At 39.7% G+C, this 21,846-nt stretch overlaps 1 protein-coding gene across 4 annotated transcripts in view; it reads right to left on the bottom strand.

Moving 5' to 3' along the window:
- Positions 1 to 21,846, bottom strand: part of BACE2 (beta-secretase 2) — a 53,047-nt gene that overhangs the window by 15,252 nt on the left and 15,949 nt on the right. Inside the window, exons 2-6 of one of the 4 annotated variants that reach the window (XM_072027144.1) lie at positions 16,252 to 16,381; positions 9,006 to 9,222; positions 7,319 to 7,447; positions 5,994 to 6,128; positions 2,014 to 2,115 (exon numbers count right to left, since the gene is read on the bottom strand). In XM_072027144.1, the coding sequence (XP_071883245.1) occupies positions 2,014 to 2,115; positions 5,994 to 6,128; positions 7,319 to 7,447; positions 9,006 to 9,222; positions 16,252 to 16,381 (713 nt within the window). The remainder of the gene's footprint in view (positions 1 to 2,013; positions 2,116 to 5,993; positions 6,129 to 7,318; positions 7,448 to 9,005; positions 9,223 to 16,251; positions 16,382 to 21,846) is intronic. The other 3 variants (XM_072027145.1, XM_027449085.3, XM_072027154.1) reach the window with 3 other exon arrangements.

Raw genomic sequence — 21,846 nt, 5'->3', positions numbered from 1 at the left:
ACTTACGTATGCTGAACAAATGCGTTGGGAGGGATTTGGCTTTATGATACCCAAAAGGTTACTAAAATAAGGATTTTAAGTGTACGTGAGCCTTCCCTTCTCTAGCTTAACAACTTAGCATTACTTCGACTGTGTGAGGAGACATGCTGTTCTGACTTCAGCTCAGTGAGGTACAGTAGCTGCCACTCCTCAGTGGCTCACCTCTACCCTTCACACCTGCCATCATCAAACTGTATCTGTAGCTGCCCCATAAAAGAATTCAGTCTATTTAAGTGGGGTTTAAAAAAACAATCTACACCATCAAAGAGCAGAAAGCCCACAGACTTTTTTTTTTTTTTTTTAAATGGAGCTGAATAAAGGAACACTACACATGCAGTTATGCCAATATACCTGAGGGGGCAATAACGTCTTGCTGGGAAGCTTGTAAGAAGCAGCTAGGAGAAGGAACTTGTTAACCTGGTTCACCTATGGTCAGAGCAGTATGTCTGACTACAGCAGATGATTTTACATTTCAGTGATACATAGCCTGCCAGATGCACAGGACACTAAGAGTGCATTTGTGATGCCGTGGTATAACTGCTGAAAGTATCCATTTTGCTACCATTGCTCTTACAATGCCAGAAGCTAATCCTTACATCTTGTAATTATTTTCTTATTTAATAGACTATCTCCTTTGTTTAGAGCTGTGAAAACAACTTCTGGTGTGTGTAGAGGGAAAGGAGTACAAGGTCCTTGAGACTAAAAAGAAACCCTAGAAGAGAATGAATTTTTAATAGAATGAATAAAAATCATGAGGCGAAATGAGTGAGTGGTTCCCTTCTAATATTTTATTGATCAGTTGACTATTTGGCATGTGGAGGGTTCTTGGTCAAATGCCCTCCCGACCAACATCGGGGAGGAATCTAGACCACTGTAATCACTTCACAGGAGGATGTGTACCCTTATTACAAGAGCTCTGGGGTTCCATTCTCCACTCATTGGCAGCAATTTTCCCAGTCAATATTTAAGTGCTTTGAAAAGAGTAGAACTTTTCAATCAGGGAGAAGAACTTTTCAATCAGGGAGATAGAGCTACATAAGATAATTCATATATTTATTTCAGATATTGGACATGTATTGGCAGTGAAGAACTCCTCAGGCCAAATCTCTGCTCTCAGTCAGGCAAAGGGTCTCAGTCTTGAACTATCAGTGTACAGACAAATACCCTGCCTTTTGGTCAACTGGCCAACAGCCTGCTTACTGCATTTACCATGATTTGTCCATCCTACCACTGTCCATTCCTGAAGCCAGGATAAAAATATGAAACTTGTTGACATTGAAATATCTGAGATTTATTCTTCAGCTTTAACCTTCTCAATGCTGTTAATCGTATTCAAACAAAAATTATGAATAGCTTTTGTTAACCAGAAAACACTGCTCCAGTTACTCTATGCTGAAATTAATCCACCATGCCCTTGCCCTACTTCTAAAGCCCACTCTATTTCCAAAGAAAGATACTTTTAAACATAAATAATGAAGTTCAAAAGCAGCTTTTCTGATATGAACAATCCTTATGAATGGCATCCATTCTAAACAACAATAAGCTTTATATTTGGAAATCAACTGCTTGCAGTAGCAGGTTCTTTTACTTTATAAACACTGTGTTTTGAATGAAAGGACTGATTTTTGTCCCCTTAATACTATGCATTGGAAAGACAAGGATTAAGTCCATATTTCTGAAACACTTAGAGCAAAATACTCAGTCTCCACACTGTTTCTGATGCATTTTTACACATGTGCCTCTTGCCTGTATTTGGACTTATTCTCACCTCTCTTTCCCTCTTCTCCCTCCATCAAAGACCATCCATCATTTTTTATTTAATAATAGGAGTACACCAGGAAAAGTTCTTCTCCTCTCAAGTCAGAGACTTCCTGACTTACCTGGCAGATAGCAAAGATGACACTCCTTTCAAAGATCATGCAATCACTTAATAGGAATTTAACATTTCAAGCAGAGTTAATTACATTAGCTTACCAGGGATTTGCGAGCTATTGCTTGCACAACAGCACTGAAGACTTTCTGGGGCAGACGGAGGAGAGTGGTCCCACTGTCTACTATCGCTTTATCAGCATTATACTAGGGAAGGAGAAAAAAAGAGAGAAATTACACACTGTAGTTAATGTAATGAAGATTAAACTGTTTCATAGTGATTACAAGGCTGTTCCTTTTTGGTAGCTGTCTTCATAAAACTGTACGTCACAGTTTTCAGCAGCTCTCTTGAGCTGATAGCTTGGATTCAAATGAAGCTTGAGAGCAAAAACAACGTAATGACAGCCTAGACACAAGAATGAATTTATCTGCACTAGTCAAAAAATTATTCCATCTCACCACAGCTGTTGCAAGTGGCCAAAGTGTCCTAGAAAGAAGTATAGCACAGCCTCTCAGAGATGTACGCTAATCCACTTTACCTCTCATATGTCTTGGGCACAAAGCACTCTCATGTTTAGTTCAGGCACAGGGTAAGCACACTGATGTGGCTTACACACATGTCCATGCCCTGAATTTTGGTCTCAGCTATAATGAAAAAAACTCACTCTAATTTAAACATAATACAGCATCTTGTTTTTAGTAACTAGTGTTTCTACCTTGAGAATAGTCAGGGAGCATAAGTCCTCATTACACGTCAGGTTTGGTTCTAGCTCAAGAGTACATCTTGTCTCTTAACTTCAGACAACCATGAAAACACAGGAAAAAGCAACTACAAAGAAACTGGAAAATTTCAATCCTGCTGCTCCAAAGTCTGCACAAAGTCCCTCAGTATAAAATTCTCTTCATTATAAAAACCCTAGTCCTCAGGCTGATGAAAAAACCTCTGATGAAATATCAGAGGTTTGATGTTTAATCAAACTTCAGATACAATAAAATCAAAGAATAAATATTTTAAGAGCTACATATTGTTTTATGGACCCTTAAAAAAGCTAATTAATTAATTGTAAAAAGAAAAGGCAAGCAGCAGTGGCAGCTATTCGCATTAACTACTTTTGTTACGAGGTTAGGCAGCAGCATCAATATAACCAAACAATTACATGCTTATGGCATGATCAAAAGACAAGAGCAAACAGACAGCATAAACTTTTAGGAAGAGGTCAAAGAGAAAGTGAATTCTAGATACATTGGTTTAGATATTATCAAGTCACAGGCGCTATCTTCAGTGCAGTGATAAAAATAAAACCCCACATAAACTGACTGACTTTCTTTTTGAAAGAAGAGGTACTATAGGCTGCCAAGCAGCACTGAACGAAAAGCAAACAGGAAAAGCACTGATATGCACCACCTGCCGTTTATCCCACACTCAGAAACATTTCTGACGAGGGGAGAAAAATATTATGGCATTGTGGAATTCATTTTAACATATTTACAATACAAATATGCAATCGCCAAGATCACCACCTCAGGAAAAAAAAAAAAAGTGGGTAGATGCACAGCCTAAAAGGGCCAACCACTAACATAAAAAAGCATGCAGAATTCCTGCCTTATAGATTTCCATGCTGTGTACAATGTACTTTCTGTGTGCAGTAACTTCTCGCCTTCTCAGTCTTGCTGGTTAATATTTAACAGAGCACCCTAGGCAGTGTGCACCAGTGGCAGCTTTGTGCTTCCTCGGCCCTGCTCTGCCAGGGTCCTGGCCAAAGCTGCAGGGTTATTCTGGCCCTATCCCCAGATCTGAAGTGCAGGGGACTGTTTTTTCCTTGCCAGGAAAGGAGTAGTCTCTGGTGACTGTTACAAAAATGTTCCATTTCCTAGAAAACAATTAGGAGAAGACAGGGCACATAGTTCATCACTCCACAAAAAGAATTACGCATCCTTGGCAAGCCCTTAACTAGCTAACTTTTCATCATACTAGCCTTAATTTACTACTCTTCCCCTAAACTTCTGCTGGGAAATACCCTTAAATCAAGAAAGGAATGATGCTTTTTGTACCAGTGATGTGCCTACTATGCTAATACATCCAAGGTGAAAGCAAACCATAGCTTAGAAAGAGTAACAATAACAGGAAATTTTCATAACACTGCTACATTTTTAAGTGAGTTGTTTTTTGGAAACAGCATGTATTAAACCATCAGCACAAGGACTCCTCTTCAAAATATATTGATTGTTTTTTAAGAAAGAAAAGCAAAGGTATTTATGTTAGAAACCTGGCAGTTCTGCATTCCTAACAATATAATAGAGAGGAATTTAAATAGACCTTGGTCTGCTTATTAAGTTGGAGGTGATATGATCAATTTTAAGTATTTTATATAGAAATATGAATTCCATATTTTATATGGAAATATATTTATCCCTATGTAAGTTTTTTATCATTAATTTCACAAAATTTGTAAGAACTATTAAAACTTTAGAATGATCATATTCCACTTATTTCCAGCTAAGAGAACAAGCACAAGACAAAATTAAGATGTCTTAGGAAAACAAGGCATGAAAATTATAGAACACAAATAGCAACAAGCAACAGCAAGAAACAAAGGAAACACGCACATATACATATCCAGAAAAACAAAACAGCTTTGGAGCAAAAATTCCACCAACATAGTCTTATCAAAATGATTCAGTGACTACAAAACATTATTCCTAATATGAACATGAAACATATACATGAGGAAAAATAACTGGTAAGGCTGAAGTGAGCAAGATATGGGCTTGGGGTTCTATGACCATGGGACCTTGTTTGAGGATCACTGTCCGCTTGGGAGGGGCACTCTAGAGGAGAAAAGACAGTTTCGCTAGTAGGATGGCTAACCTTGTTAGGACAGCTTTAAGCTAAGAAGGGGGGAGAGGGTAACCAGTAGCCCCATGAAGGAATGAGTGATGCACAGGGCTGCTGAACAATGGGAATGGAGTGATATAATCAGAAGGGATCACAAAATCGATGATAGGGGGCTTCAGAGGGGTCACCTCCAGCACTTACAGGCTAACAAGGAAAACACCTACAAGGCAGCATTATGGAGAAACCTCCAAATATTTTCTAGGAACTAAACATGCTGCAGTGTCCCCTTTTAAGTGCATACACATGCAGTATGGGCAATAAAAAAACGAGAAAGAGAGGTGCACGTGTCTGCAGGGCAAAGCATTCATAGCATCACTGAGACATGGTGGGATGGTTTCCATGACTGTAGTGTTGGAATGAAAGGATACAGGCTCTTTAGGAAGGACAGGCAGGGGAGACAAGGGGGTATCAATTGCTCTCTATGCCAGTGAGCAGCTGGAGTGCATGGAGCTCTGCCTGGGTCAGGATTAAAGGGAGGGCAGGGACAGGGGACAATATAGTGGGGGTCTACTACAGGGCACCTGACCAGGAAGAACAAGTGGATGAGGACCTCTACAGACAGATAGGATCATTCTCACATTCATACGCCCTGGTCTTCATGGGGGACTTCAAGCACCCCGATATCTGTTGAGGGTACAAACATAAAAAGAAAGTATGGGACAAGATGTTTTGGGAAGCTTCCATGGGAAGCCAACCACCACAAGTAATTATATGCTTAGATACCTCCACGGGGCTCATTCCAAGACCTTCCTTTTTCTTTGTTTGACCAGAACTTTGGTTTGATTTTTCTGCATAACAGGAAGCCTGTAGTTGTTTAAAGACTGTTGTCTCTTTGAATCAATGCACGACCTTCAGCGTTTAGACACCTTCAGTACAACTGAAACTAGTCAAGGGGCTGAGCAAACTGCAGCAACTTTATTTTCAGTGGATTGTTCACTTAATGATCATAGATTGGTCCCTACTTTACTGAAAATGCTATCCACAACTCTGAAGTCCTCTGAAGAAATTTTAGCATGTTTACATTACATTTCACATGGCTTATTAATTTCTTTTCAAAGTTACTATACAGACTTAATTCTAAGAGGAGACTGAAATACACATCTGCCTGCAAGGACAAAAATGATCAATTAGGTGCATTTCTTAAATAAACCTGTGTTTTATACAGACAGAAACAAACTATTGCAAATACCTCTCTGCAGTCCAGTTCCAGGTTCTGTCCTCCAACCTCCAGCTTGAGAATTTCAACCTGATAATACCACTCCTCTTTGATAGGTGTGTACCATATATCACCCCTGTAGAGACTTGGTTCAATGCCACCTAGAACCTGAGGGAAAAGAGAAAAGAATTCACATACTTTAAAATCCTGGATGTTTAGTTCTGGGGCAAGTACAGGTAAAAAGAGGAACGTTTCATTGTAATAGCACATCAAAATCTTAATTTAGCACAATTTCTGTGGATTTTGCTAACAAATTCTTTACCAATCATAGAACAGTTTGAAACAACCAGAAATTAAGATGTTGCTTCAGTAAACCACCATTCCAATGCTGGGCCAAATTTCCAGGGCCTTCTAACAAACTCACACTGATTTTCTTATGAAAGCTCTAGTATTTCAAATCAAATATTGGTGGTTTAAACTAGGCAATGTATAAAACCAGGACAGAACTGAAAACTTGCACATTATAAATTCACTTTATCAGATCAAAAAAGCCTTAATGCTGCTTATCAACATTTCATTTTTTGTATGAACGGACAAAATAGAATGTGACCATTGTGTTGTGGCTACCACTATTAGCTTCTATCAGGACTTTCATTGAAGCTGTCTGGAAGCATACCAGACCATCAGACTTTGAATTGAACTAACATAAGAAAGTTCTCTCTTGGGCTTCATCTATCTCAAATGTATTAACATTTACAGTAGTATGTGAATTTACAGCAAAATAACTATTCGTGATTAATTCCTTTGCTGATATGTTTATTTCAGCATAATTCATGAAGAGTTATTCCAAACAATGATCTCACATAAATAATAGCCAATTCCTGGAACCACTAAAATGGGTGGAAAGACTTCCCTGATTAATCACAAGGGAAAGATCTGGTCCTCAAATTTTTCCTTTGCTCTGTTGTCTAAAAAAAAAGACAAAGAGCCTTGATTCCTCTCCCCCTTTTCACATCATATAAAAAAGTACTACAGCATTTTGATAAATCTGAACAAGCTTAGTAGTTAAGTAAGGGAAACACAATAGGTAAGGAAGTGCACCATTAAATTTATTTTTTCTTTATTGAAATGAGGATCCAAATGCCGAAGTTTACTCAAACTTGAGAGAGAAAAAAAGAATGGGGAATGAAAACAAATAGATACTTTTAATTTTGCTTAAATGCTTAACTTTGCCTTAAAAGAATGTAAAACATTTCATATATTTAACTACTGAATTTGGAAGAAATAAGATAGTCATAGAAAAGAGGGAGAGAGTTTAACAAAGATACATCTTCCCTCTCAGATTGACAGATACCCACAAGACTACCTCCGTTGGTACCACTTCCAGAAACAGGCAGTCCAGCACCACACATCTGCAAAGAGAAAATGTTGGGGATCTTTGCCTGCCTCACAAGAGAATCAAAGAACGTCTCCACAGAACTTGAAGGCTTGAAGGTGAAGAGAAAAAAAAGATATATTAATAATTGCAGAAGTATTCATTATAAAGTTTCCATGTAGAAATGAGCAAGTCATTCAAATAGGACTACTATTTGAATGTAAATTGAATTTCTGACAACCAAATGATGAAAATCCTATATAAGTCATTAAAAAAACAACACCTGTCATTTCCCTTCTGTTGTTCTTAAAAGCATTTTTACTCTTGACCATTGTCATAGAAATCCCTAAAGCATGAGAGTATTTTTGAACTGCAGTTTTCAAATTCAGATACTAGTTTTAGTTTTCAGGCAGAAACTCTCAACGATATTTTCTGCTTGCAAGACTCTTTGGGTTATTAGAAGAGACAAATATGACACGCCCTTCCCACCTCCCATGCTTAGTTTTTAAACACAGTTTAATTCTAAAGAACTTTGAATTCAATGCCCTCATTTCCTCTTCTTTCTTTTAAAGAACTTTCTGTCTAAGTTCAACTGATTACTGACTAACAGGTTATTTCCTACACTGTATACCATGCCTATCTTTGCATCTATTGGAGTATTGCAATTTCACTGTAATTCAGATTTCTGTGTGAGTATATCTGATGAGAGGCAGGGCCACTGGTTAATTTGCAAGGTGCCAAGTGTTCATACTGCACAAAGCATAAAGCAGCCTCAGAAGCTAACATTTAAGTCTTTGGAAGAAGGGAAAAATAAATACCCTGAATGCACTATTTGCCCAAAGCAGAGTGAGAAGCAGCTCCTCCCTGTCTGTCTGTTGACAGTTCATGACAGCAGCTAAGGCAGAAGTCAATACAATGATCACACAGCTCTTGAATAAAGCTTTTTAATTCCAGAATGCAGACAGTATTGAATCATTTATTCTAAATAGATATATCTCAGTTTGTGAATTTTTCAGACAGTTCTGTGTAGGCTGGAAGCTATGACTATGTAGCATTACAATCACATTTTCAGTTTTAGGTTGTAAACTTACAAATTTTAGTCTATAAATTTTAGGTTCAAATTTAAACTTCTACCTGAATTTCTTACCTCCATAAGAATAGGATGTGTTTGGTTTATGTTCATAAAAACAAGGTAGCTAATATTTGTTCTGAAATTACCCACATTTGCCCTCCATCTCAACCTTTACTTGACAAATGCAGAATGCCTTAGAACAAACTGCCAAGGGCTTTGACAAGCCATCAGTCCATTGGCAAGTCTTGAAGGACAATATTAGAGCCCTAATAAATGCTTCCCACACACATACTAGAAGCCTTGTAACCTTTACTCTTGCACTTTGGTACTACAAGCTCTGTAAAAGCTTATTCATTCCAGATGAGCTAAAATTGGAGCCTTTACCACCAAAAAAGACTAAATCCTCATATGGGACTGTGGTACCATCACAAACCAATTTGTTCTCTCTGGAATTTAACAAATGCAAAAGATCCTTAGGAATGAGTGGTTGGAAGGGAGGAACTTTGTGCTGACAGATCACCTACCCTCTTTACTTTAATATTTAGATTTCTATTTATCATCATTGCAAATGATAAAAGCAGGAGAAAGGATCATTTACCTTGGCTAAGGTGCCATAGGCAAGACCAAGAATCCCATGCCATTGAACCCCTGGTAAGAAGAAATTCTCTGATTCAAAAATGGTTGCAATATTGATGGTGTAGCTGCCATCAATTCCTTTGGGGATAGTAATGACATCTGTACCCAGCACTCCAGTCCAGCTTCCTTGACTGTACTTAACTGTGACATCGATCCCTTGAGATTTGTATGTACTTGACCTTCAAAAGGAAAAGATACACTTATGCATGTGCTGTTTATTTACAATGCAAGACAACAAAATACCACCCAATATTATTTTTTCCCAGAGAGGAAAAATAGTGAAGTCTGCAAAGTTGATCACATATCCTACAGAACAGGGTCATATTGTAAAAGCAGTACCATGTGATAATAATAATAATAAAAAACCTTGAGCTCCTGTTTTTATCCTGAAGCCATCAATGACTCAATTTTTCACAATGTGATTTTTTGTTTTTGTTTTTAATCTAAGATATGACACCATCCAGTGCAATGTGTCCCTGACTCGGACTAGTCTGTCACAATAGGAGCAATACTCTTTAACTAGGGATGGAACATATTAAGTGGTGCTAGGAAATAAAAACCTTCTGAATTCTAATCTAATACTGAAATGCCAAGTTAACTGAATAGCTATAGACTACTACCTCATTAATAGTATTAAAATTCTATTTTGGGTAAAATAGAATATTACGGTGAGCAACAGCAGTAAGACACAGGTTGTCTAAATCTGCAGTCTGGCCTGCCTGTAAAGAAGTAAGCAGATTTGGATATAACTAACAAATGATTCACTAACTTATAGGAGGAAATGAAGGAGTTCCTTCTAGACAAAGATAGCTACAGCAAAGGAGCAAAGAAAAAGAATCCTGTTTAGAAGGCTTAACAAAAGTATTATAGAAAACACCATGAGATTTTTCATTTTAAAATTCTATAGTAAAAACATAGCCATCACCTTCCATCTGCATCACTACCATAGAGCTACAGAAGTCCTAGATCCCCTACAATCTATTTTGGTCCCATTCCTTGGCATGCAGTTTCTCCTTCTAGAGAGACAAATGACCATGCTTGCTTCATCTGAACAGACTTTTAGCTTGACACACTTATTAAAAGTAAATTTAAAAGAAGTACATGTGTGTAACACATTAGAAAGGTGATTTATCAAGTGCGGACAGCTTTATCCACCCAGCTTTAATCTAGCAGCTGCTCTGACAGAAGCAGCCGTGAAGCTGTTAGGTCTGTGGCTGGAGCACAGGAGATGGGAGCTTGCTGACAAGAGCCGACTCAGAGCCAGCTCATCCATGGATAGCTTCACAGCCACCCCTACCTGGGCTAGCCAGAAGAAAGCTGGTTTGATTTTGCCTGCTATGGGAAACACTCTCCAGATGGCTACACAGACAACTCCCAACCTGTTTGAACACAGATCTCATCTTGTGGAGCGACTTGACCGTATGGACCATGCAAGTGATTCTCTTCCTATCTAAGGGAGAGGGGAGAAGGAATAAGAGGCCAGGCTCTAAACCCAACTAGTTCTTGATACTCCCAATGCATAAGCCTTCAAGGGTCTTCAGGACCCAGTGGCTTGTAACATCCAAGACAGCAGAAATAAATCAGGCAATAGGCCATGTTGATTATAGATCAAAATGCACCAATGTGCCTGAGATTCTGGTACTTACTGCCTGTATCCAGTCACTGCTACTACGGTTTTAACTTTATATGTAATTTTGCATTTCTGTGACATTTAGACAAAGGGACGTCTCTGCTCAGTCATGGTCTTCAGAGAACCACTGTGATACCAGAAGTATATTTTATAAATCGAAACAGAGTCCAAACAACTAGTGACATAAAAGAAACCAGAGGGACCAGGAAAAGGAAGGGAAAATACAGGGCTGTTCATGTAGAAAAGTGTATGACTGTGCAACTGAAGAGGAATCATCTAAAACTGGAGAGAAAGGTGAGTACCAGGAGAACATCTGCAAATACAGACTGTACGTATGACCAGCAACAGTAGGAGCACATAGGTCTTCTTCCCTCAGGTAGGAGGCAAGAAGAATCCCTCATGGATTGCACTCTGGAACAGGATACAGAAAGACTGGGATCATGTATTGCTGATGAACTTCTCTGTGGAAAGGAAGGACAAGTCACCTCCTCTGTGCCTCCCTACCTGTAGAAATGGGTATGAGTATGGGTATCATTTCACTTATAAAGCAATGTCATATTGGACACATATTGACACAAATGTCATATTGGAGAGGAGGTCTTATTATTTACATCAAGGAGCAGAATTCCTACTGTCCTAGGAAGGGATCTTATGCAGTCCTTGTGGCAGTAATTATATTCTGTTCTGCAAAAACATTTCCTGTTCCATCTTACTGACTGTAATCAGCCCATGTTTTTCCATCTCACTGCTCCAAAAGAAGGAAACGTCTTTAGAGGTCAAAATGAGAGAATTGTTTTAATTCAGAGGTAGAGCGTTTTGAGACAAACACATGGCATAAGAAATTCCAAACAAACCATTTTGGCTATGATACAAATATAAAAAATTCAACTCTTCCAGTAGGACAGAGTGTACCTTTGCCAGAGGAAAGGATAAAGGTCTAATAGATGACAGTTCTGTGGTACCACCACTTCCTTCTCCCTCTCCTTAGCAGCTATCGTCTTCTCTCCATAGCATCAAACAGAAGAATGGTTCTCAGACCTTGAATAGTTCTCCAGCCTTATCTCAGAAAACTAGCAAGGAGTTCATTTCCTCGTGCAGAGTTGCTCATTTCCAGCCTATATCACTGGACAAAACATAGCCAAAATATTATTTCTCATGTCATTCTATATTTGAAGAATGTTTGACAACGCAAAAGCAAAACCACTAGGCAGAAAGCCCTGCTTAACACCGACCTCACTAGACATGCAACTCCTTCATTCCATGCTCTTCCATTGCCAGTCTGCAATAAACCAGGACTTCATGTTTTCTTATTTACCCATTCACTTTTTCCTAAGCACCCAATCAATATCTCTACAGAAAGCAATGGGAAAGAAGGGATGGAAAGAAGCAAAGGACCAAAAAATCTGAACAGAAATTTTGATCCCCTCTCTAGTGATAGATGGCACAAAACAAGTGATTCAGGGCCAATGACTTTAAGGCAAAGCAAAAGTGAAAACCCAACAACCAACCTAACTGTCTAAATAATATTTCACAACCTAAATTACTGTTTTTTAACCAACAAGTCCCATTTAATTTGCAGGGGTTCTGGAACAAGTTTATAATTTACCCAAACCATAAAACTTACAGTGCACACAACCAAATGCACAGGATCATCCTGCAAAGCAGAAGATTTGTGTTGCTAAATGGTATGTACTTAATTGTATTATCTCAGTTTATTACTCATAATTTTCTTATCCCCTTACCTCATCAAATGATCATCTCTCGAGTAGTTTGCTCTTGAAACTTTATACCGTGAGGCAGCAATACTCACACTGAAATAAGACTGGATACTATTATAGATACTACTGCTGAATACTGACAGCCTGAGTATGTCACTCTTTCACATAACACGCCAACACTGATTTAGTTTCAAGTGTGAAAATCCTTTTATAAATTTAAGTAGCTCTTTTATCATAAGTAGCATATTCAACAAAACCTACTTATTATTTTGAACAGCATGAGAAACAAATACTGTGACTGCTTTTTTCAGTTTAGGAGGACAAATCAGGCTGTTGCCCAAAATCTTACATAACTTGGTAACTTATAAAACATGATCATCACAGCAGACTCAGAAATTTTCACAGCAGAATTTTGTAAGAGCCACTCAAAAACCAGTCATGAAAGAGTTCATGAGAATAGCTCTATTTATTTTGTACATAAAACGCCAGATAATTGAATAATGCAATTATATGACATAAAAATGTGACACATAACGTGATTTAACAAATTACTTCCAAAACTGCTCAAGGAGGGTTGTCCTGAAAAATACACATGCCATGTTCTTACAGACTCTAAAACAAAGACAACAACTTTTCTACACACCCTCCCAATTTCAGTCCAAAAATAATAACACACTTAACTTTATATTTTGATAATTTGAAAGATATTGGCAATCAGGAAATTCAGACCCATCACTGTATTTCGCCAGCACAATATTGATATTCTAATAAGCACACATTAACTCAGTCCCACGAGATTTATTAACTTAACAAATTACTAACCCTTCACTCCCCTTGTCTTCAATTTGCAGTTTATGACTTTGATATGGAAGCACTTCATGACGGTAAAGGGCAAAACTGCAGGACTAATTACCAGATGAGAGGTGATGTCTTTATTTAATTTTAAAGTGTCCCAGATATCATGGAACAAAAGTACACATAGACTATTTGTTTCACTTACACACAGGTAAAGGTCACTCTTGGGTCATTTTTCAGATCTGGCTGATGTGATAACAAGGCCCCTGCCTACCATCTGTGCAAATTCGTGACTACAGAGAAAAGACTGTCCTAAGGCCAGTCTCAAGAAGAGAAAGCAGCAGGGCCCAAGGCCCTATAGGTCCATTGGCTTCACATCAGCTCAGGAAGAGACACAGAAACAACCTCCTGCAATCCATTCCTAAGCACATGAAGGACAAAAAGGTAAAAAGGGACACTCAGTGAGCAATTTCACAGACATATCATGGCACTCTAAGGCACTACATTAAGGAGCATAACTGGCATTCCACACCTGGAATACTGTGGCCAGCCATGGGAACCCAGATCAACGGGGACAGAGAGAAATAGGAGAGGGAGTGGCAGAGGGCTAGGCCAGGGAGCTCAAACACATGAGCTGTGAGGAGAGGTTACAGGGACTGGGCCTGTTTTGTAAATGAGGTTAAAAGGAGAAATCATAGCAGCTTACACTGATTTGAAAGACAGCTACTAAAATGACACAGACAACCTTCTTTGTCAAACGATCATGCAAGGGGTATTACCCCTTGAGTAACATTTTTTGAGGTTCAGTTTGGATATTAGGTAGTAATTTGCACTCCTGGAGAGTGCAAATTGAAACACACTGCCCAGAGTTCATGGATTCTCCCCCCTCACAGAATCACAGAATCACAGAATTTCTAGGTTGGAAGAGACCTCAAGATCATCGAGTCCAACCTCTGACCTAACGCTAACAGTCCCCACTAAACCATATCCCTAAGCTCTACGTCTAAACATCTTTTGAAGACTTCCAGGGATGGTGACTCCACCACCTCCCTGGGCAGCCTGTTCCAGTGTCTAACAACCCTTTCAGTAAAGAAGTTCTTCCTAACATCCAACCTAAAACTCCCCTGGCGCAACTTAAGCCCATTCCCCCTCGTCCTGTCACCAGGCACGTGGGAGAACAGGCCAACCCCCACCTCACTACAGCCTCCTTTAAGGTATCTGTAGAGAGCGATAAGGTCGCCCCTGAGCCTCCTCTTCTCCAGGCTGAACAAGCCCAGCTCCCTCAGCCGCTCCTCGTAGGACTTGTTCTCCAGGCCCCTCACCAGCTTCGTCGCCCTTCTCTGGACCCGCTCAAGCACCTTCTTGTCCTTCTTGTAGCGAGGGGCCCAAAACTGAACACAGTACTCGAGGTGCGGCCTCACCAGAGCCGAGTACAGGGGGACGATAAGTCCAAGTCCTGTAAGCCTCAGAGGCTTACAGGACTTGGCTGGACTCAGCCATGGCTGATCCAATCTAATGACAGCCCAGCATCAGGGGCATTATGTACTAGGTGACCTACAGAATTTTATTTCAAAGAGCATTTAAATGTCTCACCGATTCAATAGGGCCAAGATGCCCCCCAGATGATAGTTAGGCTTAAACTATTTGAAATGAAAAAAGCACGATGTAGCCAGGTTCAAGCATGCTAATACCTGCACTTTATTCTGAACATATTCCTGTTCTCCATCAATCCAAACCAAACCAGGAACTGCTATTGCAATTGCTCTCTTCTATTATTACTTCAGTTTGAATCATTTGATAAAGCACCCTTAACTCTCCAGGGACTAATTTTCAAGGTTTCATTATTAATTTTGTACCAAAGTTCTGAAAACACAATGCACACAGAGAACACTGATAAGAGGCTGTAACCTTCAAGTGATTTCACAGTCTTTCTCAACACAGAGCATCTGTTGTTGTTGCTGTTTGTAACAGTGTGTGGTTCTTATGAGAGGCCTTGCCCTTCCAAAGTAACGTCACTGAAGAGAAAAGGGAGAAGGAAATACTTGTGCTTTTAATTCCTGACAAGTAAGTTTCCTTATAATTGTAGCCACTACCTATGGAGGGGACCGCTGACAAGCAAAATTCTGCACTAGTGCAGAAATAGCTCTCGGGTGCAAATTCTGGACTTTTCAGACCTATGTGAAGTATCTCCATTAACAGCTGAATATGTGACAGGAGGTTAGGCTTTTGTACTAGGCAGCATGGAAATACTGACTCCATTATCAGTGCATCTTATCGGAAGAAAACAATACCCCATGTTAAAATACATGAAGAGGTGATGTTCTCCTGCCTCCCTGTCCTCTAAGTAATTTGAACCATATTCTTCAGCTAAAGATAGACACTGTTTTGTAGAAATTTACCTGAAGTAATTTAAACTAGAGACAGGCAGAAGGGAAGGAAGAATAGAGGAAAAGTGATTCAGACTAAGCTGTGCTTGGCTATGACTAATGTCAGCTCTTGCTAAACAGCAAATTTTGTGCATAACAGGCACCAAAATTTCCAAGTTGTATCTTATAAACAACCAATTTCAGCACAGGGTCTGTTCCAATCACTGGCTGACTGAGGTCCTTATCCAAACTAAATAACAAATTAGTTTTTGACTAATCAAGTTTTGTGTCAAATGAAATGTCAAGTAGCAGATAGGACTACTGTTTTTTATTTTATTTTTTAAGAAAAGGGAAATAAATTTACATTTCTAATTCCTTCCAAGACTATTTGGATAAGAAATTGGTGAAGTTGGTGTGATTTTAGAAATGATTTTTACCCTGTGATCTTCTTCCTTTTTCCCCAGCTCTAATCAGTATTGGGTCCAGATCTCAGTCTTGCTGTTATCAGTGAGACCGTTTGTGGTGTCAGTCTGGACTCTGCATCAAGAAGAACCAACCTTCTGGTTCAGGCAGCAAACACCCCACTGTCATGGGATGTCAGAGAAGCCCCACAAACTTCCTGATTATCCTCTATGGCATGGAGCAGTCAGAATCTCAAAGACATCCTATCCCACCGAGGCGTGCAGAACAGGTACTTACAGCTCTGTATTGAAGTAGGAGGTGACATCAGGATCAGGCACACCTGCTACAGCAAAATTACTGCTTCCAGTGTCAACCAGAATATTTAACTGCCGAAACAGAAGAAAGGAGAGGTGGTTTTCATATTCAACTAAACAAACAAAAAAAAAGAAAAAAAAAAAAAAAAAAGAAATCATTAAAGTTTTTTGTCTAAGCTACCTTTAGTTTAAAAATGAAGACGACAGTTGTCCTGAAAAATAAATGCAAAATGTCACTTTGGGGAAAGACATGCTGCTGTGGCCCCTCTAGAATAGCTGATTATAATAAAATGCTGTAAAATAGTCATGGTCACAGAAGGGGAATATCCGCCAAGCCCATATTTATTCAGCAGATGAATTCATGACCTACTCAAATTTCTTTTTGGCCAAGTCCTTGTGTCTCAGCAACCTGTCTCATCAGGGACACATGCTGCTTTGTGCCCTCTTTAAAGTACTGCTTGCCTTAGGGCTGATGAGGTTTCTAGGTGAGGTCTGAGCAGAAAGAAGCAGAAACATGAAGCTTAGCAAGCACTGGGAGCGGAGCTTAGCAAGCTCCTTTTGAGCAGTGGCAACCTACCACAGTCTTCACTGCCTGGGAACAGGAGGATGGCAGACTTACAGACACAGTGAAAAGCACTGATTGGTCGGCAGCTTAAGAGGGGGACCACTTGTTCAATTAATTGGGAGGATGACTAAGGCCAAAAATTGACTAACAAAACCACACAGAAAAAAATGAGACCTTCCCTTTCCCCATTTGGCTCAGGTGACCAGTCAGGTTCACCACAGCTGTGTGAACGCTTGTGCTAGCACGAAGCACGTCACAGCATGGGAATGAGCTGAGATGCAGGATAACTTCTTTCAGCAACATTGAAACTACAGCTTGGGAGTGTCATTAAATGATAATTTAAGTCTGTCACTACCAAAAGTGGTGGTCACGCTTTTTTCCTGCTCTTGGCTGGATGTTTCCCATGGCTTCTTGGCGTAAGTACTAGTACCCATGTGGCTGTGCTACAAATCCACTCAGGTTCCTTACCTACAGTTGCAAAAAACATTAGTAATCTGTCTTATCAGACAGCTACTTGAAAAGAGATGGGAGGAGCAGATACTAGAAAAGGGTGATTGCCCTTTTCAATTTGCTGGATTATAAGAGAGAAAGATGGGGGAAATGAGCTCAACGATGACAAAGGAAATGGAGAAATGGAATCGAATTCAGAAAGGAGTGTAAAGACAAAGGAAGATAAAGGACTTAGAGAAGATATGCTGAATTCTTCTTTAATAGATTTTAGACTGAGCACAGGAGAAAAAAAGTGTGAGCTGATGTTTAAAAACATTTTTGGTTTGCTCATGGAGGAGGAGGAGGAAGAAGGTTGCCCCTGTTTTACCTAGTAAATAAAATCTGGGACTGAGGACTGTTTAAAAAAAAAAAAAAAAAAAAAAAAAAAAAAACAACACAAACACAAAAACAACTAGTAATCTATGGGACTCTCTTTTGAACTGCATGAACTCTGTCATTGGTATTCCCAGCCCTAATCATACAAAAATGTTAAGACTAAACATAAACAAAACCACAACTTCAGTCAAGTTATTTACTTGCCTCACTGCGTCTCAGATTTTAGATTAAGTGAAAACAATGCATTAAAATTTATTTTGCAAACAGACATGCTAGACGGACTTCTAGAAAGAAAAGGACATATCCAAGTTCACCTGGCTCCAGGAGCTGAGGCTTTAAAAGAAAGTAAGAACCTGTGAGGCATGACTTGCAAGAAAATCCAAAGTTTGCTTCATACTTTGTTTCACCAAGATTAAAATCTAACATTCTGTCAAACACCTAACAAAGTAAGAACTGTTCTTTTTTATTTTTTCCCCCTCTCTTTTTTTTCCCTCTCTTGGATAGAAATCGTATTAAAAATAAATAACAAAGAGTAGCTACAATGTGTGCATCTATCAGGACCAACAAAAGTTGCCTCCAAGGGGTGCTGCAGGGCTTAAATTAATTAGCATTTCCAAGGCAGTCTGTGATGTTTGAGTAAAGGGCACTATACATCAACTGAATAAATAGATATAGGTGTTACCCTAACTTCAGTAGTATGTATGACACTGCACATGGAGGAGGACTGGGGAAATAAAATTAAAAAGAAATAAAATAAAAAAAGCTCAACCACTAACTATGACTTATATAAAAGATATTTTACCCCCCACACCTTGAATAAAATGTTACTATCACAGAATTCAGAAATCACTGAAGAAAAGGACAAGTTTACTGCCCACAGAACGGAGCAAATCAACATTTCCAAAAGAAAACTGGTATCTCTCCCCTCCAAAAAAAGGGGAAAACACAAAGGCAGCTAACCATGCAGGTCCCAGCCTACTCGGCTGTGGCCACGCTCACACGACAGATCGCTATTGAGGCTGACATTCCCGATCTGCATGTTTGTGCATAATGAGACGCAGGCGGCCAGGGCAGACACAGATTTATTGTGGCCCTCACAATAGTGCCAGTGATTAGCAGATCATTTTGGGGTGGGTATAACTGACTGGGCGCTCTTTCTCTGCCTGCCGCCCTTTCGGTCCGAATTTTCTTTAGTGCCTCCACGTCTCATTAAGATCCACTTTCATGTTGTCACTGCCGGAGCCTACTTTATTCTGTGCCAGTTCTCTGACAGTTTAACTAGGCTGCTGGGCAGCTTCCAGACCAGCTCTGGTAAGTCACGGGGTGGCAGCTGGAGGCCTCATGGTCCAGGGCTGCCTGCCCTGCCCCATCTCCAGAGGTCAGCCCTGCCCAGTCCCCTGGAGATGGAGGCGAACACACAGCACGCTCGCTCCCCAGTCGCTGCACTTCTCCACCCACTCAATGCCACCTGAACACATTGAGCTGGAGAGTGGCCATGCTTCTCTGTACCTTCACCTTTCCGTAGCAGGAAGGTACTAATGTTGAGGGAGAGCCAGCAGGGGTGTTTGCATCCTCTTCAACAGCCTCCTGGCAAAGCACCAGAGAGACCATGAACCAGAGCTCTCCTTGCTGGCAAAGTAGGTCCACTGGATTTATGACAGCCACCTCGAAAGAATCGTGTCCTGTCACTTACAGCTGATTAGTGATTGGCATGTTTTGTCAGAAAGTGTCAGGTGAAGTCAGATTTGGCAAAAGCCAAGATCAGAGAGGCACATCTGAATGAGGCAATGAAGGAGAAATTGTCCAAAGGCTGCTGACTGATCATGTGCTAGTCATAAAAAACGAAAGACTCCTTTCCTTTCACACTGCGAGGCACAAAAGGAAAGCCTACAGTTGGTGGTGGATTTTTTTTTTTTTTTTGGACATTTCCGAGTTCAATTTCAGATCTATACAGCAGATATAAAAGCCCTTTTTTTTTTTTTCTTTTCCCCCAGAGATCACCTTTACCATAGCTGTGTGTGATATATGAAGTAATAATTCATGTCAAGAAGATGGTTGATATTAATAAAGAATTAGGAGATGTGGGAGTGTAACCATGGCTGGGACAAGCCCCATGGTTGGTGATAACATCAAGTTCAATTTCAGATCTATACAGCAGATATAAAAGCCCTTTTTTCCCCCAAAGATCACCTTTACCACAGCTGTGGGATGTGAAACCTGCACCTCATACCATACTGGTAGATTATTTTGCTGGATGCATTTCCTGAATAATATGGTTATTAATGAGAGGTTAAAAAAGATTCCTGGGTATAAAGTGACCATGATGGTAACAACCACCTGAGCCATGACAAACTTACAGAGGAAATCTGGCACCCTATCTGTATGCCATTAAGTTGTGCTCAAATCAAAAGCTGTTTACTGAAAGTTGTGAACATGGAAATGCATTGCCAGAGAGGCAGAAGTCTCCTTGGGCCATGCATCTTATGTTGTTTTTTACTCCAATTGGTGGAGATACTGAAAAAATAAAACAGTTGTAATAATTCATTTCATCTGGTAGTCAAATACATTGTCAATACTTCAAGGATCCCTGAAGCTTTCCAGTATTTGATTTAGCATCAGCATCAAATAGCGCTTACTGTATACTCTCCTGCTTCAATAATTTAACCTATTACCGTCTTTATTTTTTTTATTCTTTCCACTGCTGAATATTGTTGTATTTTGATACCAGTAAAAATTTTCTATTGATCTATCATCTTTTTTCACTCAACAAAACTTCCTTTGTCTGTGGTTCAGGTACTAGCCCTATCTCTTACCGCAAGTGATGTCAATGCAACGTCATCAACACTAGGAGTCATCTATCCCTACTTTAACTGCATCAGTGAGCAGTTTGCAAAACACACCATGTATTCAGAAAGTGACTTCCTTGTCCTCTAGCAGGGACAAACCTTACCTCTGTTCTGACCTACACTGTACTCAGACTTGGTGAAGTTTCTCTTTCCTGTTTTAGTCTGAGGTCAGAAGTTTTTTGTAATGCTCAGAAAAACATACAAAACCAATCCCACAGGCTGCAAGTGCATAATGCATTTCTTTGAAGCAGCTCCCTGTGTGGCTTAGCATACACAGTCTTTGCCAGGTGTGGAATCCCAGGGCTTGCATGCAGCCCTGTTGCACTGTTGTTTTTGATGTAATTCCCCAGGTAACCCACCCTGAGACAGTGATAATCTTCATCCCCATTAAAAGAAGGGCCTGTGGAAAAATACACTACAGTTTTTTCAAGTTAATGGGCCTGATTCTTCTAGGTCAAGCAATGAAGACTTATCACTGAACAAAATGAAACAGACTGCAAAAATGCATTTGGATCTTCATCCCTGCTTCAGCTGATGCTTGGGGGAATAAAGAACAGAATAAGATCTGCAGAGTTAGACCCATAGATATAATAATGAATCTCATTCAGTTGTATGTTTACTCTGGGGCTCAGTCAAAATCTTGATGTTAGGCAATTGACAGCTTCCATCATGCAAGCCAGAAGGTCCAATGAAGCTGGATGTGTAACTGGGATTTTAACTTGACCGAATGTCCTCCCTTTCTATTCCCCTCTCTCCCTTCCCCAGTAAAGTGCGACCGTTTCATGCTAGTAACATTCATATGCCGTTCAAAATCTTGTCCTGCTGTGCTTTCTTGATTTCTCCCACACACACGCTTAAAATAGGGTTTATAGTCCTACTCTGCTTGATGGAGTATGCCACACAGTGAACCATCACAAAGTAAAAATGTGTGTGTTTTTTTTTTTTTCCACATTTAGAGACTATAAATAGGAAGCATCCCATTACTGGCTCATGTGCTGTTGCCACATATCATGATGGCTTAGCACAAGTCCACACCATCTAAAAACCCCATAACTTGCAACATCTCTTAATTCCCTCTCTTTCTTATTTTGTCCCATACATATTAGACCCTACAGAAAAAAAAAAAAAAAAAATTGTTAGCGCTTAAAAGAAAAAAAGTGCAAAGAAGAGCTACATTTCTTGTTAGAGATCAGCAGCTAGAAATCATTTGGGTAACAGCTCTTCTTTTTTAAGCTGGTTAATAGATAGGAAAATTAGTTGCCAATTTAAATATTGCCTCATTTAACACAACGATTCCTAATTACATTATCAGCCCATCTGGCAAGAATTGCTTACAACCATC

This window comes from Anas platyrhynchos, chromosome 1 (assembly GCF_047663525.1).
Source record: "Anas platyrhynchos isolate ZD024472 breed Pekin duck chromosome 1, IASCAAS_PekinDuck_T2T, whole genome shotgun sequence".
Taxonomy (NCBI): Eukaryota; Metazoa; Chordata; class Aves; order Anseriformes; family Anatidae; genus Anas; species Anas platyrhynchos.
The sequence above is the reverse complement of the archived record's forward strand: the minus strand, read 5'-3'. Positions and strand labels throughout refer to the sequence as shown.